Below are 27,384 nucleotides of genomic sequence, written 5' to 3' on the forward strand. Positions count from 1 at the left end.
AAAACGTACATTTCTTCCATTTTCTTTGAACACTTTTGTTCATTGGTTCTAAAAATTATTGCTGGTGGGGGATGTTATAAATCTCATCATCAAGAAACTACTTATGAAATAATGCTGGACGGCCAGCTGGTGCTGCCGTCCAAGGAGTAAAAATACTCGGGTGTCGGCCCCAGCTTGCCAGGGACATTTTGTAAGACAAGGAACTAGTGAAGTACAGCTAGACCTCCATGTTTTGAAACAAGTTGATTAAAGACTTGCTTTATGCTCAAACCAAGTGTGTAGTGAGTTTTATTAAGTCAGGGGAGAAATGGATGTTTGACTGACTGACCGTCACGAATCAGCCAATCGGGTAGTGAAGTCTGTTCGCTTTCCAATTGGCAGGGGAAGGTGGTGCACCTCAAGGATGGATGTGTCGAGTGTCCAATGGCGGGAGGTTGGGGGCAGGGCGAGACGAGGTCATGAGATGAAACCACCAGGAATACGTCCAGCCAGAGTTGGCAACACTAGACCGGCCCTGAAACTGTTGACTCTCGGGGATCACCTGCAAATAATGGTCCAGTCCTGGAGATCCCCTGCAAATACTGACACACTCCCATGGATTCTTCCTGCAAGTAACATTCGCACCACACAAGTGCCAGGCAACGACCATCTCTAACAAGAGAGAGTCTAACCACCTCCCCATGACATTCAATAGCATTTCCACTGTCGAATCCCTCACCATTAACATCCTGGGGGTCACCACTGACCAGAAACTTAACTGGACCAGCCACATAAATACTGTGGCTACAAGTGCAGGTCAGAGGCTAGGTATTCTGCAGCGAGTGTCTCACCTCCTGACTCCCAAAAGCCTTTCTACCATCTACAAGGCACAAGTCAGGAGTGTGATGGAATACTCTCCACTTGCCTGGGTGAGGGCAGCTCCAACAACACACAAGAAGCTCGACACCATCCAGGACAAAGCAGTCCACTTGATTGGCACCCCATCTACCACATTAAACATTCACTCCCTCCACCACTGGCGCACCGTGGCTGCAGTGTGTACCATCTACAAGATGCACTGCAGCAACTCGCCAAGTCTTCTTCGGCAGCACCTCCCAACCCCGAGACCTCTTCCACCTAGAAGGACAAGAGCAGCAGGCACATGGGAACATCACCAAGTTCCCCTCCAAGTCACACACCATCCTGACTTGGAAGTACATCGCCGTTTCTTCATTGTCGCTGGGTCAAAATCCTGGAACTCCCTCCCTAACAGCACTGTGGGAGTACCTTCACCACACGGACTGCAGCGGTTCAAGGCAGCGGCTCACCACCACCTTCTCAAGGGCAATTAGGGATGGGCAATAAATGCTGGCCTTGCCAGTGATGCCCACATAACCATGAATGAATAAATAATTTTTTTTCTTAAATACTGACACACTGGAAATTTTATGATGCGACCTCCTGCCTTTAACCGCCCCACCCCCCATGCTCCGCCATTGGTCACTGGCCATGTCCATCCTCACAGCGCCCCGCCTTCCCGCACCAATTGCAAAGCAGGCAGGCTCTTCATTACCTGATTGGATAATGCTCGACTGTCACTCAAATAGCCTTTTCATCCCAGCGCCAATATTTTTACAACTAACAAAAGTTCAAAGAAAATGAAAGAAAAATCACATGGAGTTTTTGGTAACGTCCCTATGATTTTTCTCCTGGGCTGTTCCTGGAGACTAAAGGCCAATCCTGGAGAGTTGGCAACCCTTCACCAGACTGCCAAGTGAGTTTGTGTAACTAATTCAGCCTCACTATCCATGGGCACAAACATCTTACAACTTCTCTCCGCAGGGATGGTGGATAGAGAATGCCAAGCCACAAAGCACCTCTATGACAGGTTGGGAAATGATGTCAGTCTCCAATAGGATTCAAAGTCACAGGTTCAGACATGGGTGAAATCAACACTGGGCAACGTAACAAAAAACAGTAGGATACAAACATCCGAGTCAATTTGGATTTCCAAGTGCTGTCACTTGTTGATTTAGTATCAAGAAAGTCCATTTATCAGAAGTGGAATCGCTATTTTGAAGTTAGTGCAGTGCATAAAATCCATTGTTTTGCACATCCAGCAGATGAACTGGACCTTATTACAACATTAGCTCTGATATTGTGCAGGTTGAGTTGCCGACGTCCAAACACGCTTGTCACTTAAAGTAAATGATTATTTCAACTAAATGGGTTCGCACATCTCCTTAAACATTAGTGAGAGGAGCTCTCTGTGTTCCTCCAATTCTGGACTCTTGCGCATCCCCAATTTCCATCGCCACACCATTGGCGGCCGTGCCTGCAGCTGCCTGGGCCCTAAGCTCTACAATTCCCTTCCTAAATCTCTCTGCCTCTCTCTCCTCCTTTAAGACACTCAAGGCCTCGCCCCCTCCCTACCTCTGTAATCTCCTTCAGCCCCACAACCACCCCCACCACCCCCCACAAGAGATATCTGCACTCCTCTAATTCTGCCCTCTTGAGCATCCCCGATTATAATTGCTCTACACCATTGGCAGCCGCACCTCTAGCTGCCTAGGCCCTAAGCTCTGGAATCTCCTCCCTAAACCTCTCCACCTCTCTCTCCTCCTTTAAGACGCTCCTTAAAGCAGGCTCGAGGGGCCAAGTGGCCTATTCCTGCTCCTATTTCTTATGTTCTTAAAGCCTACCTCTCTAACCAAGCTTTTGGTCACCTGTCCTAATATCTCCTTATGTGGATTCGGTGTCAAATTTTGTCTGATAATTCTCCTGTGAAGCACCTTGGGACTTTTTACTACATTAAAGGTGCTATATAAATGAAAGCTGTTGTTCTTGAGCTGGAGATGGATGTGTTGAGCATTCGTGTGGTGGTATCCCAGGGTGTCATTTTAGGGCTCGTTATCTCTGAATTTTCAATTGCTTTTTGATGACAACACACACAGATTCTTCCATTGTACATTTTGTGCAAACAGTCTATAATCAATCAACAGCAAAAGGCAGTAAACAGTTGGTATTTGCCACACGAGTTGAACTATAAATCAAATTCTGAGTTCAATTGCTTGCCACAGTCACTGTTCAATTGAAATGGATTGGGTATCCACCTTGGGCAATTCATTTACCACTGAACCAACACCACGAAACAGATTATCTGGTCATTTATCTCATTGCTGTTTGTGGGACATTGCGGTGCGCAAATTATCTGCTGCATTTGCCTGCATTACAACAGTGACTACACTTCAAAAAGAATTAACCCGCTATGAAGTGCTTTGGTACGTCCTGAGGATATGAAAGATATTATGTAAATGTAAATGATTTCTTTTTCTCAATATTGTGTTTGTTTAGGATTCATGGGTTTCATCTGTGACCCACTACAGCTGCAGCTGATACTAGCATTCCAGTGTAAAATTAAACTGCCTCACTTTTTTTTTACAGGAGGGAAGTTATACCTTGCTTTTCACAGTGATATACAGCTGGTGTACACTCTCACACTGATACAGTACTGGTGTACACTCGCACACTGATACAGTATTGGTGTACACTCTCACACTGATACAGTACTGGTGTACATTCGCACGCTGATACAGTACTGGTGTACACTCGCACGCTGATACAGTACCGGTGTACACTCGCACACTGATACAGTACTGGTGTACACTCGCACGCTGATACAGTACTGGTGTACACTCGCACGCTGACACAGTACTGGTGCACACTCGCACGCTGATACAGTACTGGTGTACACTCGCACAGTACTGGTGTACACTCGCACACTGATTAGGAGGAAGGGAGTGGGACTAAGTGGATAGCTCTTTCAAAGAGCTGGCACAGGCATGATGGGCGGAATGGCCTCCTTCTGTGCTGTATCGTTCTAGGATTCTATGATTAAAAAGCAGCCAAAAAAACACTTGCTGCATCTTGATAGGTTCAAATTTTATGTCAACCACATTGATTGGCTCAAATTTCAGATTCACTCTAAAGCAACCAATTAGAAACTCAGACTTCACACTGCAAAAATGATTGACACTCATTGTTGTGTCTGTGCATAATAAGACACAGACTGCAGGAGAACAGTACAACAGGTGTTTACTAAACGTGGCTCACACTGGAACTGATCTGTACAGATTACTACTCAGTGCTATATACAGGTGTGGTCACTGCCGGTACTGCAGTATACATGAGCTGTAAAAGATAGTTCCCCCCTTAAAGGTATATACATTACAATTCCTCCCCTTTTAGATTAACAGTACCATAACACTCATTTAACAATTAAATATCAAACTAATTACAATTAACACTTTTAACATGCAACATTAGCTGAAAATTGTAATGTATGTACCTTTAAGGGGGGGAACTACTTTTTAAAGCTCATGTATACTGTAGTACCGGCAGTGACCACACCTGTATATAACGCTGAGTAGTAATCTGTACAGATCAGTTGCAGTCTGAGCCACGTTGAGTAAACACCTATTGTACCGTTCTCCATAGTCTGTGTCTTCTTATACACGGACGTAACATTGGCGACGAGGCAGGTTCGAACCTACCTGCAACTCTGCATCACCTCCCGGGGATTCGTTCCTGGAGATCAGTAGATTGGAGGTCAAGGCCAGAGACTCGGGCGTCGACCATGGGCAACTGCCCAGTCATCCAGCAGAGACTCGAGAATTGCGGGGGAGGCTGTCGAGAGCCAGGCTTGGCTTTCCAGTCGAGGTGGTCCAGCGAAACGGGCTGGCAACAGGTAGTGTGCAGACCCTTCCCGGAGAGCGGCGAGCTAGAGCCCGACCGAGCGGCACAGCAAAGGGCCGAGCAGCATTGACGGGGGAGAGAGAAAGGGTAGAGCGCACAGGGCGCAGCCGGTGTTCAGGGGCCGAGCAGCGTCGGAGAGGGAGAGAGAAGCGCGCAAAACCTACAGGGCGCCGCCATTGCCACGAGAACCGCCGGGAGCGGCGTCGGCAGCAGCGGGGGAGGAAGGAAAGCGCGGGAGACGCCATTTTAAGCCATTGGGAGACGCCATTTTAAACCACACCCAAAATGCCGAAGAGTGACAGTATCACCGCATTTGACAATGAAGTCGAAGATTGGACTACATGTCGAACGAATAGAGGTGTACTGCGAGGCAAATGAGGTGTCAGATGACAAGAAAGCGTCGGTATTGTTAAATTTAATGGGTGCAAAGACGTATGGTTTATTACGAAATCTAGTAACCCCAACGAAGCCAATGGAAAAGAGTTTTGAAGACATAGTAACGATACCAAAGGAACATTTAAACCCCACACCGCTGCTGATAGCAGAAAGATTCAAGTTTCACAAACGGAACCAGCATAAGGATGAAAGCAATGCTGATTATTTAACAGAACTGCGCAAACTATCGAATCACTGCCAGCTTGGAGCGGGACTGGCAGATACCTTAAGGGACAAGTTTGTGTGTGGGCTTCAAAGTGAAGGAACCCAGAAACGGCTTTCATCTGAAAAGGACCTTACGCTGGAAAAGGCTTTCAGCATTGCGGTATCATATGAAGCAGCAGCACGGGGCGCTGCAGAGATACAACAGAGACCGCAAGAATATGGCACAAACGAAATGTCATATGGAACAGAGAAGTGCAATCACTGCGGCAGAACAACACACGACCAGAATGATTGCTGGTTCAAAGACAAAGTGTGCAGCCAGTGTGGAAAAGTAGGACACATAGCACGAGTCTGCAGGTCGGGAAAGAAAACCAGCAATAAGAAACCGACCAAAGGAAAGTACAAGAAGGTACATAAGATGACGGAGAATAGTTCAGACAAACAAAAGAGTGAGAACGACTCCGAAAGCAGGGAACTGAGTTGTCTGAAACTACATAATGTGATCACAACGGAGGATCACCGAACCATTTGGGTCACTCGCAAGATAGCAGGAGTCCAGGTAAAGATGGAATTGGACACAGGATCGGCCCTAACAGTCATAAATCGACGGGACTACGAGCGGCTATTCTCACATATACCCTTGAGAGACACAAAGATTGTCTTGAAGACGTACACGGGGCAAAAAGTCTACCCCAAAGGAAAAATAAGGGTGACCGTTATATATAACGGTCAGGAAACACCAAAACTAGACCTGTATGTATTGCAAGATGGAGGACCACCATTACTGGGACGTGAATGGATCCGGAAAATACAACTGGATTGGCATTCCATACAGACACTGACTGTGGCTGACAAAAAGGATGACGACGTCACACCTGGGCGACTGTCAAAGATCCTAACTGACACGAAAGAAGTGTTCCATCAAGGACTCGGAACACTAAAAGGCATGACAGCTACGATTAAAATTGAAGAAAACGTAAGCCCAAAATTTTTTAAGGCCAGACCTGGACCTTATGTGATCCGCCCAGCCGTCGAAGCAGAGCTGGAGAGTCTGGAACATTCAGGTGTACTGTCCAAGGTAGACTGGAGCGAGTGGGCTACACCCATCGTCCCTGTGATGAAAAAGTCGTTGAGCAGCATGCCTGGGGAACCAAGGAAGATTCGCATCTGTGGGGACTTTAAGGTAACAGTGAACCCATCTACCCCAATGACTTAAAATGGTGTCTCCCGCGCTTTCCTTCCTCCCCCGCTGCTGCCAACGCCACTGCCGGCGGTTCTCGTGGCAATGGCGGCGCCCTGTAGGTTTCACGCGCTACTCCTGCGCTGCTGCCAACGCCGCTCTCGGCGGTCCTCGTGGCAATGGCGGCGCCTCGCGGGTTTCTGTGCGTCTCTCTCTCCCTCTCTGCTTGGCCCCTGAACACCGGCTGCGCCCTGTGCGCTCTGCCCTCTCTCTCTCTCTCCCCCGTCGACGCTGCTCGGCCCTTTGCTGTGCCGCTCGGTCGGGCTCTAGTCCGCCGCTGTCCGGGAAGGTTCTGCGCACTACCTGTTGCCAGCCTGTTTCGCTGGACCACCTCGACTGGAAAGCCAAGCCTGGCTCTCGACAGCCTCCCCCGCAATTCTCGAGTCTCTGCTGGATGACTGGGTGGTTGCCCATGGTCGACGCCCGAGTCTCTGGCCTTGACCTCCAATCCACTGATCTCCAGGAATGAATCCCCGGGAGGTGATGCAGAGTTGCAGATAGGTTCGAACTTGCCTTGTCGCCAATGTTGTGTCCGTGTATAATAAGACACAGACTGCGGAGAACGGTACAACAGGTGTTTACTCAACGTGGCTCAGACTGCAACTGATCTGTACAGATTACTACTCAGTGCTATATACAGGTGTGGTCACTGCCGGTACTGCAGTATACATGAGCTGTAAAAGATAGTTCCCCCCTTAAAGGTATATACATTACACTCATAAGTAAAGTAATCTATCAAATCATCTAAGGAAGCTTTTGGGCAGCGATATTTTTCCATTTTCCCTCACGTCTCCATCATTTAACTCTCATCCTTTTTGCCATTTTAGGGAGCACTGGTAAAGAAATGTTGATTTTCTGATCTACCCTAATCCTGTCCAGTTGCCGATTTTCATATTTCTTCAGAAATCTTAATTATTCCACTCAGTCTCTCCTCATGGGACAGCCCTCTCATCCCAGGAATCAATCTAGTGAACCTTCATTGCACTGCCTCCAAGGCAAGTATATCCTTCCTTAGATAAGGAGACCAAAACTGTGCACAGTACTCCAGGTGTGGTCTCACCAGAGCCCTGCACAATTGTAGTAAGACTTCCTTACTCTTGTATTCCAACCCTCTAGCAATAAAGGCCAACATGCCATTTGCCTTCCTAATTGCTTGCTGCATCTACAAGCTAACTCTCTGTGTTTCTTGTACAAGGACACCCAATTATCTTTTAACACCAACATTTAATAGTTTCTCACCATTTAAAAAATATTCTGTTTTTCTATTCTTCCTACCAAAGTGAAAAACCTCACATTTCCCCACATTATACTCCATCTGCCACTTTATTGTCCACTCACTTAATCTGTCTATATCCCTTTGCAGGATCTTTGCGTTGTCCTCACATCTTACTTTTCCACCTAGCTTTGTATCGTCGGCAAACTTGGATACATTGCACTCAGTCTCTTCATCTAAGTCATTAATAAATAGCTGAGGCCCAAACACTGATCCTTGCGGCACCCCACTCGTTACAGCCTGCCAATCTGAAAATGACCTGTTTATCCCTACTCTCTGTTTTCTGTCTGTTAACCAATCCTCTATCCATGCTAATACCTTACCCCCCCCCCCCAACCCCATGTGCCCTTATCTTGCTTAACAACCTTTTATATGGCACCTTATCGAATGCCTTTTGGAAATCCAAATATACTACATCCACTGGTTCCCCTTTATCGACCCTGCTAGTTACATCCTCAAAAAACTCTAATAAATCTGTCGAACATGATTTACCTTTCATAAAACCATGTTGACTCTGCCTAATCAGATGATGTCAGGCTAACTGGCCTGTGGTTCCCTGTTTTCTCTCTCCCTCCTTTCTTGAATAGCGGGGTTACATTTGCTACCTTCCAATCCACTGGGACCTTTCCTGAATCTAGGGTATTTTGGAAGATCGCAACCAATGCATCCACTATCTATGCAGAACCCTAGGATGTAGGCCATCAGGTCCAGGGGATTTGTCGGCTTTTAGTCCCATTAGCTTCTCAAATACTTTTTCTCTGCTGATTATTAATTACTTTAAGTTCCTTGCTCTCATTAGTCCCTTGGTTCCCCATTAGTTTTGGTACGCTTTTTGTGTCTTCTACTGCGAAGACAGATACAAAATATTTGTTTAAAGCCTCTGCCACTTCCTTGTTCCCCAATATAATTTCTCCTGTCTCCGCCCCCAAGAGACCAATGCTTACCTTTGCTACTCACTTCCTTTTTACATACTTGCAGAAGCTCTTACAATCTGTTTTTACATTTCTTGCTAATTTACTCTCATTCTATTTTCTCCCTTTTTTAATCAATTTTTTGGTCATCCTTTGCTGGTTTCTAAAGCTTTCCCAATCCTCAGGCTTACTACTATTCTTTGCCATATTATAAGCCTCTTCTTTTAATCTAATATTATCCTTAACTTCTTTCGTTAGCCACGGATGGATCGCTTTTCAAGTGGAATTTTTATTTCTCAATGGAATGTATATTTGTTGAGAATTTTGGAATATTTCTTTAAATGATTGCCACTGTTTATCTACTGTCATACCTTTTAATCTAATTTCCCAATCTACCTTAGCCAACTCGCCCCCATACCTATGTAATTAGCTTTGCTTAAGTTTAAGACTCTCGTGTCGGACTTAAGAATGTCACTTTCAAACTCAATGTGAAATTCTATCATATTATAAGAACATGAGAAATAGGAGCAGGAGTCGGCCAATCAGCCCCTCAAGCCTGCTCCGCCATTCAATAAGATCATGGCTGATCCAATCTTGGCCTCAACTACACTTTCCCACTCTCTCCCCATACCCCTCGACTCCCTTGTAGTTCAAATGTCCGTCAATCTCCGCCTTGAATATATTCCCTGACTCTGCCTCCACAACTCTCTGGGGTAAAGAATTCCAAAGATTCACGACCCTCAGAGTTGAAATTCCTCCTCATCTCCATCTTAAATGGGCGACCCCTTATTCTGAAACTGTGCCCCCTAGTTCTAGATACCCCCACTAGGGGAAACATCCTCTCAGCATCCACCCTGTCAACCCCCCTCAGAATCTTATATGTTTCATTAAGATCACCTCTCATTCTTCTAAACTCCAATGAGTATAGGCCCAGCCTGCTCAACCTTTCATCATACGTCAACCCCTTCATCCCAGGAAGCAACCTAGTGAACCTTCTCTGCACTGCCTCCAATGCAAGAATATCCTTCCTTAAATATGGAGACCAAAACTGTACGCAGTACTCCAGGTGCGGTCTCACCAGCGCCCTGTAAAGCCCTGTAGGAGATCCTTTACTATAAGTTTTCAAGGGGATCTCGACAGGCTCAGTGAGTGGGCGAGAACATTGCAGATGGAATATCACTTGGATAAATGTGATGTTATCCACTTTGGTAGAAAGAACAGAAAGGCAGAGTATTTCCTAAATGGTGAAAGATTGGGGAATGCAGATGCTCAAAGGGACCTGGGTGTCCTTGTACATGAGTCTCTCAAAGTGAATGTGCAGGTGCAGCAAGCCATTAGGAAGGCAAATGGTATGCTGGCCTTCATTACAAGAGGATTTGAGTACAGGAGTAAAGAAGTCTTACTCCAATTATATAGGGCCTTGGTGAGACCACACCTGGAGTACTGTGTGCAATTTTGGTCTCCTTACCTAAGGAAGGATATACTTGCCATAGAGGGAGTGCAACAAAGGTTCACGAGATTGATTCCTGGGACGGCGGGACTGTCGTATGAGAACAGATTGAGTAAACTAGGCCTGTATTCTCTTGAATTCAGAAGAATGAGAGGGGATCTCATTGAAGCATACAAAATTATTACAGGGCTTGATAGGATGGGGATGCTGGGAGAATGTTTCCCTTAGCTGGGGAGTCTAGAACTAGGAGCCACAGCCTCAAGATAAAGGGCAGGCCATTCAGTACTGAGATGAGAAGACATTTCTTCACACAGAGGGTGGTGAATCTTTGGAATTCTCTACCCCAGAGGGCTGTGGAGGCTCAGTCATTGGGTATATTCAAAACAGAAGTCGATAAGATTTCTGACTAGTAAGGGCATCAAGGGATATGGCGATAGGGCCAGTGAATGGAGTTGAGGCAGAAGATCAGCCATGATCTCATTGAATGGCGGAGCAGGCTCAAAGGGCCGAATGGCCTACTCCTGCTTCTATTTCTTATGTTATATTCTTATGTTTACCAATTAATCCTCTCTCCTTACACAAAACAAGATCTAAAATAGCCTGTTCCCTGGTTGGTTCCATGACGTATTGTTCGAGGAAACTTTCTCAAATACCTTTTTTTTTTTATTTGTTCCTGAGATGTGGGCTTTGCTGGCAAGGCCAGCATTTATTGCCCATCCTTAATTTGAGAAGGTGGTGGTGAGCCGCCTTCTTGAACCACTGCAGTCTGTGTGATGAAGGTACTCCCACAGTGCTGTTAGAGAGGGAGTTCCAGGATTTTGACCGAGCGACAATAAAGGAACGGCGATGGTTTGTAACTTGGAGGAGAACTTGCAGGTGATGGTGTTCCCTTGTGCCTGCTGAATTTCCTTGTTCTTTGAGGAACATTCAATGAACTCGTCCTTCAGACTACCCTTGCCAATTTGATTTGCCCAATCTATATGCAGATTAAAGACCCCCACAAATATTGTATTATTTTGTTATAAGCTCCTATTATTTCTTGATTAATACTCTGTCCAATGGTATAGCTACTGTTAGGGGGCCTATAAACTACGCCCACCATTGTTTGCTGCCCCTTGTTACTTCTTACTACTCGAGGAACCAACTAGAGATCAGGCCATCTCAGACTGGGTATTATGTAATGAGAAAGGATTAATTAGCAATCTTGTTGTGCGAGGCCCCTTGGGGCAGAGCGATCATAACATGATAGAATTCTTCATTAAGATGGAGAGTGAAGTATTTGACTCAGAGACTTGGGTCCTGAATTTAAATAAAGGAAACTACGATGGTATGAGGCACGAGTTGGGTAGGATGGATTGGGGAATGTTACTTAAAGGGTTGATGGTGGATAGGCAATGGCAAACATTTAAAGATCGCATGGATGAACTACAGAATTTGTTCATCCCTGTTTGGCATAAAAATAAAACAAAAAAGGTGACTCAACCGTGGCTAACAAGGAAAATTAGGGATAGCATAAGATCCAAGGAGAGGACATTTAAATTGGCCAGAAAAAGCAGCAAACCTGAGGATTGGGAGCAGTGTAGGATTCAGCAAAGGAGGACAAAGGGATTAATTAAGAGAGGGAAAATAGAGTATGAGAGTAAGCTTGCAGAGAACATAAAAACTGACTGTAAAAGCTTCTATAGATATGTGAAGAGAAAAAGATTGGTGAAGTCAAGTGTAGGTCCCTTGCAGTCAGAATCAGGGGAATTTATAATGGGGAACAAAGAAATGGCAGAACAATTAAATACATACTTTGGTTCTGTCTTCACAAAGGAGGACACAAATAACCTTGCAGAGATGTCGGGCAACATAGGGTCTAATGAGAGGGAGGAACTGAATGAAATCAGTATTTGTAGGGAAATGGTGTTAAGGAAATTGATGGGATTGAAGGCTGATAAATCCCCAGGGCCTGATAATCTACATCCTAGGGTACTTAAGGAAGTGGCCCTAGAAATAGTCGTTGCATTGCTGGTCATCTTCCAAAATTCTATAGATTCTGGAACAGTCCCCATAGATTGGAGGGTAGCTAATGTTACCCCACTATTCAAAAAAGGTGGTAGAGAGAAAACGGGAAATTATAGATCGGTAAGCCTGACATCCATAGTGGGGAAAATGCTGGAGTCCATTGTAAAAGATGTAATTGCAGAACACTTGGGAAACTGTGACAGGATCAGACAAAGTCAACATGGATTTACAAAAGGTAAATCGTGCTTGACTAATCTACTGGAATTTTTTGAGGATGTAACTGGTAGAATAGGTAAGGGAGAACAAGTGGATGTGGTGTAGTTGGACTTTCAGAAGGCTTTCGATAAGGTCCCACATGAGAGATTAGCGTGTAAAGTTAAGGCACATGGGATTGGGGGCAAGGTATTGATTTGGATAGAGAACTGGTTGGCAGATAGAAAGCAAAGAGTTGGAATAAACGGGACTTTTTCTGAGTGGCAGGCAATGACTAGTGGGGTAATGCAGGGATTGGTCCTTGGACCCCAGCTAGTCACAATGGCCCAGAAATTCGGGTCTCCACGGGTGAGTATGCACAGGGTACTCACCCGTAGGCCGAATGGAAGTGCCGGTTTTCTGCATGCACTGCGCATGCGTGGGAAACCGGCACTTCCGATCCTCTGAACGAAGGGGTTCAGAGGTCAAACGTGCGCGCAGGAGAGGCTGTGCATGCGCTTTGAACTTTGAACTTAGATTTTTTTTTTTTTTTTTTTTTTAAACAGGTTTTCCCAGGAGGGTAAGCCTGCAGGATTTACACATTTAAAAAGCAGGCGTAAGGCCTGCTTTTTGCAACGTAAGTGGTCAATTAATTAAATTTAAAACATTTTTTTCCACAGGTTTATTATTTTTAAATACTTTAAAGCAAGGTAAGTTTATTTTTAGCCCCGTTAGAAAATAAAATTATTTTTTTCAAAAATTTAAATTATTTTTTTAAATAGTTATTTAATGTAATTTATAGTTTATTTAAAAAGTGTGATTTAAAAAAAAAATTATTTGAAGGTTTACTGCTATTTTGGGGCCCGTAGTATTTATAAGTTTTGACAGGTCTTTCTGTCAATCTCATGAATGGGCTTTTCCCTCCTCCGATTGGCTGCCCGTGCCTCACGTGATCCCAGGGGACGCATCGCACTAACTACGCCCCTGGGACACGCAAGCACAGCGCGCTGGCAGCTGGGCCAGGCCCCAGAGCGGAATTCCACAGGGCCCTACAGCTCAACTGCCGGTGCGCAAGGTAAGTGCAGGTCGGGGGCTTACACCTGCGGGAAGCCCCCGACCCGAATTTCTGGGCCAATATATATTAATGATCTAGACAAGGGAACTAGATGTAATATCTCCAAATTTGCAGACGACACAAAGCTGGGTGGTCGAGTCGAGTGTGCTGTGAGGAGGCTGCCGAGAAACTACAGGATGATTTGGACAGGTTGGGTGATTGGGCAGAAGCATGGCAGATGCAATATAACGTGGATAAATGTGAGGTTATCCACTTTGGTGGCAAAAACAGGAAGGCAGATTATCTGAATGGCAATAGATTGGGAGAAGGGGAAGTGCAACGAGATCTGGGTGTCCTTGTGCACCAGTCGCTGAAGGTAACCATGCAGGTGCAGCAGGCGGTTAAGGCGGCAAATGGTATGTTGGCCTTTGTAGCGAGAGGGTTTGAGTACAGGAACAAGGATGTCTTGCTGCAGTTGTACAGGGCCTTGGTGAGACCACACCTTGAGTATTGTGCGCAGTTTTGGTCGCCTTATCTGAGGAAGGATATTCTTGCCATGGAAGGAGTTCAGCGAAGATTCACCAGGCTGTTGCCTGGGATGGCAGGAATGACGTATGAGGAGAGATTGGGACGATTGGGACGATTGGGCTTGTACTCGCTGGAGTTTAGAAGAATGAGAGGGGATCTCATTGAAACATAAAATTCTGGCAGGACTGGACAGACTAGATGCAGGTAGGATGTTCCCGATGGTCGGGGAGTCCAGAACCAGGGGTCGCAGTCTAAGGATAAGGGGTAAGCCTTTTAGGACAGAAATGAGGAAGAGTGGTGAACCTGTGAAATTCTCTACCACAGAAGGCAGTAGAGGCCAATACATTAAATATATTCAAGAAGGAGTTAGATATATTTATTAAGGCTAAAAGGATCAAGGGGTATGGGGATAAAGCAGGTACTGAACTTGGATGATCAGTCATGATCGCATTGAATGGCCTACTCCTGCTCCTATCTTCTATGTTCTATGTTTCTATGTTTCCAGTCTGCCTGTCTTTTCGATAAGTCAAGTACCCTGGAATATTTAGTTAACAACCCTGCTGCAACTGTACAGGGTATTGGTGAGACCACACCTTGAGTACTGCATACAGTTTTGGTCTCCTTATTTAAGGAAGGATACACTTGCATTGGAGGCAGTTCAGAGACGATTCACTCGGTTAATTCCAGAGATGAGGGGGTGGACTTATGAGGAAAGGTTGAGCTGGCTGGGCCTATACTCACTGGAATTTAGAAGAATGAGAGGTGATCTTATTGAAATGTGTAAGATACTGAGGGGGCTCGACAAGGTAGATGCAGAGAGGATGTTTCCCCTCGTGGGGAAATCTAGAACTCGGGGGCGTAGTTTCAGAATAAAGGGTCGCCCTTTTAGAACTGAGATGAGGAGGAATTTCTTCTCACAGAGGGTCATAAATCTGTGGAATTCTCTGCCCCAGAGAGCCGTGGAGGCTGGGTTATTAAATACATTTAAGGTGGAGATAGACAGATTTTTGCAAGATAAGGGAGTGAAGGGTTATGGGGAGCGGGCGGGGAAGTGACTTTGAGCCCAAGATCAGCCATGATCTTATTGAATGGCGGAGCAGGCTTGAGGGGCCAAGTGGCCTATTGCTGCTCCTATTTCTTATATTCACCTTGCAACTATGTCTCTGTAATGGCTATTAGATCATACCCATTTATCACTATTTGTGCCGCTAATTCGTCTACCTTGTTACGAATGCTTTGTGCATTCAGGTAAAGAGCCTTTCGTTTTAACCTTTTACCATTATTCCAAGCTTTAATCTTATTCGCTGATACACTATTACCGTTAAACTCTCTGTCCCTCTCACACTTTGCTTTATCTTGACCCAAATCGCTACACTGCTCCATTACCTTGACTTTTCTCTTTAGATTTCTAAGTTTCTCATTTGACCCTTCCCCTGCACTTTTTAGTTTAAAGCCCTACCTACAGCCCTAGTTATTCGATTCGCCAGGACACTGGTCCCAGCTCGGTTTAAGTGGAGACCGTCCCAACGGAACAGCTCCCTCTTTCCCCAGTACTGGTGCCAGTGCCTCATGAATCGAAACCCCTTCCTCCTACACCACTCTTTGAGCCACGCGCTTAACTCTCTGATCTGCTTGTCCCAATGCCAATGTGCACGCGGCTCAGGTAACATTCTAGAGATTATTACCTTTGAGGTTCTGCTTTTTAATTTACACACTCAAGCCCTGAAGTGGGACTTTAACTCTTCTGATTCAGATGTGACCGGAAGTAGATTACAGATCAAATGTCCGCAGAAACATTGTCACATGCACACAGCGCGAGGAGTAAATTCTAACCAGAATCTTGCGTTTCCAGTTACTCTCTTTAAAAAAGATGTCAAAATTTGCATTTTTGGAAAAAATAATCAGGCAGACATAGCGCACCAACTCCCGGGCTTTACGTTGATCTTCTCGACACTTTTAATCAGACATGATTAATTGATGGCACTGTAGACCCACAACAATGCAGTCGGCTGTCTGGACGTTGCACTTCTAATATTAGGAGTGTAGCCAACCGAAGGGGAACCCTTTCTCCTCCCCCAATCAGCCATCTGCTGCACTTCACTAGTGTATCAGCTCTTCACCACCCCCAACCCCCCCCACCCCCTAAAAAAACTTACATGGGGAGGAACATTTGGCCCTCAGCCTGGGACTGTGCACGTCACTTATTGAAGTTCCCCCACTGGCAGAATGTAAGGAGGAGGAACAAAAATGCTTACCTGAAATGGAGACTGGCTGTTGTAATTCTTCACTTCCTTATTGGCTCCACGAAACAGCAGAACGCGAGCACAGCTTTCCTGTAAATTGGTAGAAATGAAGCACGTTACTAGTAGGCCATGACTGGATAAAGCCTGTGGTTTCAGCGGCTGTCCTTTGTGGCCGAGCGTGTACTCTCCACAATTCCAGATAATTCACTTAGCATATCTTCTAAGCTCAGGCATCCTATAACGCAAGTCAGGGCCACTGTGATTTCCTGGACTCGTGTCGGTCGTCTAAAGTGGCTCGTAGAGGAATTTGCCACTTCCCCCCTCCCCCCCCTAATTGCCAGTTTTTTTTTTGTACCTGCCCCTTTTTGCATCTCCCAAGATGAGGTGGGGTGGGTGGGGAATGTATGTATTGTGATCTATAAGCCATCACCACTGTGTGGGACAATCTGGATGGACCAGAAGGTCTCTCCCTGTCCATGATTTCCATATGTTGCTACACAAACGACAACAGAAGGTTTTTTTCAAACTGGTTTAGTAACGAGCATTGTTATCAAACTAGTTTGGAAGAACTAGCTTCTGATAGTGGAATCAGGCCTACCGTGAAAATAATTAGTTAATCTCATGTGGTGTCGCTCACGGGTAGTCCGGAGTGCAGTTGAGACAGGGAGCGTGGCATAGCAGGGGACTGGGGAGTGCAAAACAGCGGGAATAGGGTGTCAGCACAGTGGCTGGGAGTTGTGGGGCAGGGATGAGAGACTTTGGGGGGTGGGGGGTTTAAAACTAATTTGGCAGGGGGATGGGCACCAGGATGTAACATTAGAAAGGGGAAATAAAGTGCTCAAAGGATTGGGAGAGGCAGAGAGTACTAAAGTAAGAAGTGGTAAGGTATTAGGTGGGGTCAATCTAAGAGAGAATATAGGATGGTCTAAGCTGGGTTTACAGTGTATGTATGCGAACGCACGAAGCGTAGCAAACAAGGTTGGTGAGCTGCCGGCACAAACAGCCACCTGGGAATATGATGTTGTGGCAATAAATGAGGCCTGGCTTAAAAAAGGGCAGGATTGGGTATTAGATATTCCTGGTTATAAGGTGTTCAGGAAAAATAGGTAAGGAAAGATAGGATATGGTGTGGCAGTATTCGTTAAGGAGAATGTTACAGTGCTGGAGAGAGGGTGTCCTGGAGGGGTCAAGGACAGAATCTATTTGGTTAGAGTTAAGAAACAATAGAGATGCCATTACACTACTAGGTGTATTCTATAGACCACCAACTAGTGGGAAAGATATGGAGGAGCAAATTGCGGAGAAATTACATAGAGGTGCAAGAACTATAGAGCAGTGATAATGGGGGACTTCAACTATCCTAATATAGGCTGGGATCGTAATAGTGTAAAGGGCAGAGAAGGGGAAGAATTTCTGAAGTGTGTTCAGGAGAACTTTCTTGATCAGTATGTTTCCGGCCTGACAAGGGAGGAGGCTTTGCTGGATCTGGTTCTGCGGAATGAGGTGGGTCAAGTGGAGCAGGTGTCAGGAGGTGAACATTTAAGGAACAGTGATCATAGTATCATAAGGTTTAGATTAACTATGGAAAAGGACAGGGAGCAATCTAGGGTAAGAATGTTTAACTGGGGAAAGGCCAATTTCAGTGGGATGAGAACAGATCTGGCCCGGGTAAACTGGAATCAAAGATTGACAGGCAAAACTGTAATGGAACAATGGGCTGCCTTTAAAGAGGACATAGTTCAGGTACAGTTGAGCTATATTTCCACTAGGGGGAAAGGCAGGGCAACTAAAGTCAGAGCTCCCTGGATGACAAAACAGATAGAGAATATCATGAAGCAGAAAAAGAGCGCATGTGACAGATACAGTTTGCAAATACATCTGAGAATCAGGCTATATATAGCAAGGTCAGAGGAGAAGTGAAAAAGAAAATAAGAGGGGCAAAGAGAGGGTATGAGAATAGAATGGCAGCCAACATAAAAGGTAATCCAAAAATCTTCTATTGGCATATAAATAGTAAAAAGGTACTAAGAGGAGGGGTGGGGCCAATTAGGGATATAAAAGGAGACCTACGCATGGAGGCAGAGGGTATGGCTGAGGTACTAAATGAGTACTTTGCATCTGTCTTCACCAAGGAAGAGGATGCTGCCATAGACATAGTGAAGGAGGAGGTAATGGAGACACTTGATAGGATAAAAATTGATAGAGGTATTAGAAAGGCTGGCTGTACTTAAAGTAGATAAATCACCAGGAGTGGATGGGATGCATCCTAGGATGCCGAGAGAATTGAGGACGGAAATTGCAGAGGTACTGGCCATAATCTTCCAATCCTCCTTATATACGGGGGTGGTGCCAGAGGACTGGAGAATTGCAAATGTTACACCCTTGTTCAAAAAAGGGTGTAAGGATAAACCCAGCAACTACAGGCCAGTCAGTTTAACCTCGGTAGTGTGGAAGCTTTAAGAAACAGTAATCAAGGACAAAATCAACAGTCACTTGGATAGGTGTGGATTAATTAAGGAAAGCCAGCATGGATTTGTTAAAGGCAAATCATGTTTAACCAACTTGATTGAGTTTTTTGATGAAGCAACAGAGAGGGTTGATGAGGGTAATGCGGTTTGACATTGTGTACATGGATTTCCAAAAGGTGTTCGACAAAGTGCCACATAATAGGCTTGCCAACAAAGTTGAAGCCTATGGAATAAAAGGGACAGTGGCAGCATGGATAGGAAACTGGCTAAGTGACAGGAAACAGAGAGTAGTGGTGAACGGTTCTTTTTTGGAATGGAGGAAGGTATACAGTGGTGTTCCCCAGGGGTTGGTTCCATTGCCCTTCTTGATATATATTAATGACTTGCATGTGGGTGTACAAGGCACAATTTCAAGATTTGCAGATGACACAAAACTTGGAAGTACACTGAACAGCGAGGAGGAGAGTGAGAGACTTCAGGAAGACATAGGCAGGCTGGTAAAATTGGCAGATACATGGCAGATGACATTTAACGCACAACAGTGTGAAGTGACACATGTTGGTAGAAAGAATGAGGAGAGGAAATATAAACTAATTGGTACAATCCTAAAGGGAGTGCATGCACAGAGACACCTGGGAGTATATGTGCACAAATCTTTGAAGGTGGCAGGGCAGGTTGAGAAAGCCGTTAAAAAGGCTTATGGGATCTTGAGCTTCACAAATCGCGGTATAAAGTACAAAAGTGTGGAAATTATGATGAACCTGTATAAAACACTGGTTTGGCCCCAACTGGAGTACTGTGTCCAATTCTGGGAACCACACTTTAGGAAGGATGTGAAGGCCTTAGAGAAGGTGCAGAAAAGATTTACAAGAATGGTTCCAGGAATGAAGGACTTCAGTTACGTGGATAGACTGGAGAAGCTGGGGTTGTTCTCCTTGGAGCAGAGAAGATTGAGAGGAGATTTGAAAGAGGTGTTCAAAATCATGAGGGGTCTGGACAGCGTAGAGAGAGAGAAACTGTTCCCATTGGCAGAAGGGTCGCGAACCAGAGGACACAGATTTAAGGTGATTGGCAAAAGAATCAAAGGCGACGTAAGAAAAAACTTTTTTACGCAGCGAATGCAATGCCTGAAAGGGCGGCGGAGGCAGACTCTATCTTATCTCAAAAGGGAGTTGGATAAGAATCTGAAGGAAAATAATTTACAGGTCTACGGGGAAAGGACGGGGGAGTGGGACTAGCGGAGTCGGCACGGGCTCGACAGGCCGAACAGCCTTCTTCCATACTGTAACCATTCTATTATTCTATAGGGTACAAAATCTTTAAATTAAAGCACTGGAGCACGAGGGAGTCAGAGATCACCTGATTAATTGCATGGGGATGTGGTGAATATAGAGGCAGTGGTTCCTAGAGATTTTTTTACTACTTAGGTTAAATAACCAAAGAATTGCTTCTGAGAGTTTTTTTTAATCCCCCAGTCAAAAAGTTGGGTTGTGTCTTTAAAGCATCATAACTTTTGTTTGTGATTGACAGCAAAATTGACCAATCACAGAGCAAACCACAACTTTCCAACTGTAAGCCCCAGCCTCCCCATCCAATAGTCGAAGGAACTGCCTTAATCTGCATTGTGGGGTTGTGGGTCGTCAGATCTCTGTTCCATTTCATTCCTTGAACTGTGGCTCAGTTGGTAGCACCCTCGCCACTGAATCAGAAGGTTGTGGGTTCAAGTCCCACTCCAGGAACTTGAATACAAAATCTAGGCTGACACTCCAGTGCAGTGCTGAGCGAGTGCTGCATTGTTGGAGGTGCCGTCTTTCGGATAAGACGTTAAACCATCTGTCCTTTCAGGTGGACGTAAAAGATCCCATGGCACTATTTCGAAGAGGAGCAGGGGAGTTATCCCCAGTGTCATGACCAATATTTTTCCCTCAATCAACATCACTAAAAAACAGATTACCCAGTCATTATCACATTGCTGTTTGTGGGAGCTTGCTGTGCGCAAATTGGCTGCTGCGTTTCCTACATTACAACAGTGACTACACTTCAAAAGTACTTCATTGGCTGTAAAGTGCTTTGGGATGTCCGGTGGTCGTGAAAGGCGCTATAGAAATGTAAGTCTTTCTTTTCCTTCTCATTGGGTTAGCCTACTGCTAATTGTAGCAAAATGCAATAAATTGGTGGATTGGAGCTTTCGCTAGTTCACTGTCCCTTTACTTGTGGAACTCGAGATCCGACCCAAGCCAGAGCAATGGGATGACAGTCAGCTCCGTCCGCATCCTCAGTCCACAACTGTAAAGGCTGTACGTGAGCTGAGTTGGACAGCCCAGCTTCCAGTGGGCATGGGCTTAAACCATAAAATCGCACATCGGAAAATCGCGAGCCCAGGGCAGTGGGTGAGTAACGTCCTCAGCAGCACACACTCGAAGAAATCACCGCACAATCTGTGTTTTGAATCCATTCACCGTACAACATGTTTTTATACGGGACAAGCAAAGAAATGTTACCTCATTTTTTTAAAAACACTATTGTTGTTGCAAGCAATCAGAATAAAATTCCCAACTGCATTTAGATTGAATACTAAGAGGCAGCAATGAAAGAGAAACAGACCGTAAGAGCGTACTACGCCTGTTCAAAACTCTGGCCCAGAATTTCCATTGGACTTTCGGACGTTGCGCTGTCATAGCTTTGCTGGAAGTGCCGCAGAATTCCCCGTTTACGTGCGTAAGTGGGGTTTTGCCCGCAGTTCCGGCGAAGTTACGATGGTGCAGCAGCAGAAAATCCAAGGAAGTTGAAGGCCAGGATCTCACTGAGAAATTTCATCGAGCTACAGCAGTTACAATATTCAAAAGATTTAAACATCGCTAATCCAGACCTACATACAACCGATCTGATAAACCCAAACAACTCCACCAAAAGCTTTGATACAGTGCAACTCGACAGAGTAAAACCTGGCACATCAATCCAAAGCTGCAAAGCACAAAATACTGAGAAACACGACTGTTTATGCAGCGATCCGCACTCCATGACTTTGTGGAAGGGAGGATTAGTGGTACAAGTGTCTATCTCTGACTGGTGTCCCTGCCGAGTCAGGCTCCTTGCTGGGAGCACTGAATCTAGTCTTCAGAGCGGTCATCGGCTCACAAAATGGTTTGAAGTGCATTTCAGGGGTCTATAACTCAACTTGCAATTAATAGTCATCTTGAAACTGAACTGGAAAATATGACATGCTACAAACAGATTCACAACTTGGAAAAATAATGCAGCAAGATTCATACATCATGAATCTCTTAATGTCGTTACTCCTTAAAGGAAAGCTTAAGGATAGATATTGATATAGCTACTCTGTAAGGCTAGAAATTTCTATTCAAAGAAATGTCTTGGTACTTTGTTAACATAGCAGAGAGAGGAACATCATACAAATGCATTAAAATGTCAGGTTACTAATGACAGTTTTCGACTCAGCAGCTAAGGCTCGCTGGGAGCGTGTATCGGAAATGTTGGTGCACATGCCTCATGATTTTCCAACAGTTGAAAGCAGGATGTAACCTTAATGATCGCCTGTCTATCACAATGCACAATATTATGTGAACAGACTTTTGGTCAAACTGGCTTGTCCAGTTTGAAACTGGAAGGTAGCAACCCTTTTCTATTAGTGGCGCTTCATTGACCTAGCAGTGGAGAGGCAGGACTGGCCCAATTCGTTTTTCTGCCTCTTATGAAATTGTGCTCTTGGCTTCATCAAAGTGTTCTACTGAGTTGCCTGGCAACGGCTACTTATAGATAAGCCTTCTGAGTTTAGGTTTTAACCAGATGACACCTGATAATTACCCTCTGAAAGTTAGAGTCAAACCAAAAAAATAGAGGCTCCCTCCCCCTGTCTACTTCTCTCTCTATGTCTTTAAAAGCCTTCTTAAAATCTAGCTCTTCGAACATGCTTTCGATCGCTTCTCCCAAAGTGCCTTAGTCTCTGTTTTTTAACCCCTCTGTAAAGCACCTTGGGCTTATACAGTGAGGAGGATAGTAACAAACTTCAGGAGGTCATAGAGGGGGGGTGCAGGAACAGAGAGACCTGGGGGTTAACATACACAAATCTTTGAAGGTGGCAGGACAAGTTGAGAAGGCTGTTAAAAATAGCATACGGGATCCATGGCTTGAGAAACAGAGGCATAGAGTACAAAAGCAAGGATGTTACGCTAAACCTTTATCAAACACTAGTTTGGCCCCAGCTGGAGTATTGTGTCCAATTCTGGGCACCACACTAGGAAGGATGTCAAGGCCTTACAGAGGGTGCAGAGGAGATTTACTAGAATGGGACCAGGCATGAGGGACTTCAGTGCTGTGGAGAGACTGGAGAAGCTGGGGTTGTTCTCCTTAGAGCAGACAAGGTTAACGGGAGATTGAATAGAGGTGTTCAAAATCACGAAGGGTTTTGATAGAGTAAATAAGGTGACACAGTTTCCAATGGCAGAAGGGTCGGTAACCAGGTGACACCAATTTAAGGTAACTGGCAGAAGAACCAGAGGGCAGATGAGGAGAATTTTCTTTATGCAGCGAATGTAAAGGATGGTGGAAGCAGATTCAATAAAAAGAAATTTCAAAAGGGAATTGGATAAATACTTGAAGGGGAAATGTTTGCAGGGCTAGGGGGAAAGAACAGGGGAGTGGGACTAATTGGATCGCTCTTTCAAAGAGCCGACACAGGCACGATGGGCCGAATGGCCTCGTTCTGTGTTGTATCATTCTATGAATCTCTGATTAAAGGCACTATATAAATGAAAGTCGTAGCGAGAGAATAAAAGACTTACCTAAGGAAGGATATAATTGCCTTAGAGGGAGTGCAACGAAGGTTCACCAGACTGATTCCTGGGATGAGGGGATTGCTACTATGAGGAGAGATTGAGGAGACTAGGCCTATATTCCCTAGTAAAAAGTCACACAACACCAGGTTATAGTCCAACAGCTTTATTTGAAATCACAAGCTTTCGGAGCGCTGCTCCTTCTTCAGGTGAAGTGGAGAAATGCATAAAGACGGACACCTCAGAAGAACCATCAAAGACGGACACCTCAACACTTCACTCTACCGCAAGCCCACGGACAACCTCACGATGCTTCACTTCTCCAGTTTCCACCCTAACCACGTTAAAGAAGCCATCCCCTATGGACAAGCCCTGCGAATACACAGGATCTGCTCAGACGAGAAGGAACGCGATGGACACCTACAGACACTGAAAGACGCCCTTGTAAGAACGGGATATGACGCTCGACTCGTCAATCGACAGTTCCGACGGGCCACAGCAAAAAATCGCATAGACCTCCTCAGAAGACAAACACGGGACACAACCAACAGAGTACCCTTCGTCGTCCAGTACTTCCCCGGAGCGGAGAAACTACGCCATGTTCTTCGCAGCCTTCAACATGTCATCGATGACGACGAACACCTCGCTAAGGCCATCCCCACGCCTCCACTACTCGCTTTCAAACAGCCGCCTAACCTCAAACAGACCATCGTTCGCAGCAAATTACCCAACTTTCAGGAGAACAGCGACCACGACACCACACAACCCTGCCACAGCAACCTCTGCAAGACATGCCAGATCATCAACACAGATACCATCATCACACGTGAGGACACCACCCACCAGGTACATGGTACATACTCATGTGACTCGGCCAACGTTGTCTACCTCATACGTTGCAGGAAAGGATGCCCCGGAGCATGGTACATCGGCGAGACCATGCAGACACTGCGACAACGGATGAACGGACACCGCGCAACAATCACCAGGCAGGAGTGTTCCCTCCCAGTCGGGGAACACTTCAGCAGTCAAGGACATTCAGCCTCTGATCTTCGGGTAAGCATTCTCCAAGGTGGCCTTCGAGACACACGACAACGCAAAATCATCGAGCAGAAACTGATAGCCAAGTTCCGCACTCATGAGGACGGCCTCAACCGAGATGTTGGGTTCATGTCACGCTACATGTAACCCCACCTGATGCAGGGTCATCCAGACTCGAGTCGACATTGGCTTGTTCTCTCTACACAGATGCGGCCGGACCTGCTGTGATTTCCAGCCAAAAAAAAAAAAAAAAAAATGTTTTTTGTCTGTTTTTTTGTTTTTCATACAGACCCCAGCATCTGCAATATTTGACCCCTTGTGACCCCACCTCATTGTTCTTTGATGTAATGTTTCCCTGACTGACCTGTTTGGACACCATTCACACCTTTGACTGCTGTGATTATCTCTCTGCCGAGGTGTGATAAATGGCAGTTGGAAAGGTTACCTGTAAACATCTGACATGATTCTCTGACTATATAAGCTGTGTCTTTATGCATTTCTCCACTTCACCTGAAGAAGGAGCAGCGCTCCGAAAGCTTGTGATTTCAAATAAAGCTGTTGGACTATAACCTGGTGTTGTGTGACTTTTTACATTTGTCCACCCCAGTCCAACTCCGGCATCTCCACACCATATATTCCCTAGAGTTCAGAAGAATGAGAGGCGATCCCATTGAAACATATACAATTCTTAAAGGGTTTGACAGGGTAGATGCTGGAAGGATGTTTCCCCTGGCTGGAGAGTCTAGAACTAGGGGGTCACAGTCTCAGGATAAGGGATCGGCCATTTAGGACTGAGATGAGGAGACATTTCTTCACACAGAGGGTTGTGAATCTTTGGAATGCTCTGCCCCAGAGCTGTGGAGACTCAGTCGTCGAGTATATTCAAGACAGAGATCGATAAAGTTTTGGATATTAAGGGAATCAAGGGATATTGGGGATAGTGCGGAAGGTGAAGTTGAGGTAGAAGATCAGCCATGACCTTATCGAATGGTGGAGCAGGCTCGAAGTGCCGAATGGCCGACTCCTGCTCCTATTTCTTATGTTTTTATGTTCTTATGACTGCAATCCCCACATGCCATACAGCAGGCATCAGTTCCCACCCCCTTTGGATTCCTACTCCTTGACTGGGTTCACCACCTTAGTGATTGAGCTTGCTGTTCTTTCGATGATTTCCCAATTAACTCCGAAGTCTATCGGCTTATTTTATGATGTGGAGATGCCGGTGTTGGACTGGGGTGGACAAATGTGAGAAGTCACACAACACCAGGTTATAGTCCAACAGCTTTATTTGAAATCACAAGCTTTTGGAGCGCTGCTCCTTCGTCAGGTGAAGTGAAGAGATGCATACAGACACAGATTATATAGTCAGAGAACACTGCCATATGATTACAGGTAATCTTCCTAACTGCCCTTTATCGCACCTCGGCAGAGAGATAATCACAGCAATCAAAGGTGTGAATGGTGTCCAAACAGGTCAGTCAGGAAAACATTACATCAAAGAACAATGAGGTGGTGTTACAAGGGGTCAAATGTTGCAGATGCTGGGTCTGTATGAAAAACACAAAACAAACGAAAAAAAAAGCAATTTTTTTTGCTGGAAATCACAGCAGGTCCGGCCGCATCTGTGTAGAGAGAACAAGCCAACGATGACTTGAGTCTGGATGACTCTACGTCAGGTGGGGTTACATGTAGCGTGACATGAACCCAAGATCCCGGTTGAGGCCGTCCTCATGAGTGCGGAACTTGGCTATCAGTTTCTGCTTGACGATTTTGCGTTGCCGTGTATCTCGAAGGCCGCCTTGGAGAATGCTTACCCGAAGATCGGAGGCTAAATGTCCTTGACTGCTGAAGTGTTCCCCGACTGGGAGGGAACACTCCTGCCTGGTGATTGTTGTGCGGTGTCCGTTCATCCGTTGTCACAGTGTCTGCATGGTCTCGCCGATGTACCATGCTCCGGGGCATCCTTTCCTGCAACGTATGAGGTAGACAACGTTGGCCGAGTCACATGAGTATGTACCATGTACCTGGTGGGTGGTGTCCTCACGTGTGATGATGGTATCTGTGTTGATGATCTGGCATGTCTTGCAGAGGTTGCCGTGGCAGGGTTGTGTGGTGTCGTGGTCGCTGTTCTCCTGAAAGCTGGGTAATTTGCTGCGAACGATGGTCTGTTTGAGGTTAGGCGGCTGTTTGAAGGTGAGTAGTGGAGGCGTGGGGATGGCCTTAGCGAGGTGTTCGTCGTAATCGATGACATGTTGAAGGCTGCGAAGAACAAGGCGTAGTTTCTCCGCTCCGGGGAAGTACTGGACGACGAAGGGTACTCTGTTGGTTGTGTGCCGTGTTCGTCTTAAGGTCTATGTGATTTTTCGCTGTGGCCCGTCATAACTGTCGATCGACGAGTCGAGCATCATATCCCATTCTTACGAGGGCATCTTTCAGCATCTGTAGGTGTCCATCGCATTCCTCCTTGTCTGAGCAGATCCTGTGTATTCGCAGGGCTTGTCCATAGGGGATGGCTTCTTTAACGTGGTTAGGGTGGAAGCTGGAGAAGTGGAGCATCGTGAGGTTGTCCGTGGGCTTGCGGTAGAGTGAAGTGCTGAGGTGTCCGTCTTTGATGGAGATTCGTGTGTCCAAGAATGACACCGATTCTGAGGAGTAGTCCATGGTGAGTTTGATGGTGGGATGGAACTTGTTGATGTTATCGTGCAGTCTTTTCAGTGATTCTTCGCCGTGGGTCCATAGGAAGAAAATGTCGTTGATGTATCTGGTGTATAGCGTTGGTTGGAGGTCCTGTGCAGTGAAGAAGTCTTGCTCGAACTTGTGCATGAAGATGTTGGCGTATTGGGGTGTGAA

The 27,384-nt window shown here is 45.6% G+C and overlaps 1 protein-coding gene across 2 annotated transcripts in view; it reads right to left on the reverse strand.

Moving 5' to 3' along the window:
• The window catches only part of shank2b (SH3 and multiple ankyrin repeat domains 2b), a 1,331,733-nt gene that overhangs the window by 860,986 nt on the left and 443,363 nt on the right, over positions 1 to 27,384 (reverse strand). For both annotated transcript variants that reach the window (XM_086008225.1, XM_086008224.1), the window contains exon 11: positions 16,245 to 16,322. In XM_086008225.1, the coding sequence (XP_085864351.1) occupies positions 16,245 to 16,322 (78 nt within the window). The remainder of the gene's footprint in view (positions 1 to 16,244; positions 16,323 to 27,384) is intronic.

This window comes from Somniosus microcephalus, chromosome 15, assembly GCF_052327205.1.
Source record: "Somniosus microcephalus isolate GS21.2 chromosome 15, FLI_Smic_1.0, whole genome shotgun sequence".
Lineage (NCBI taxonomy): Eukaryota > Metazoa > Chordata > Chondrichthyes > Squaliformes > Somniosidae > Somniosus > Somniosus microcephalus.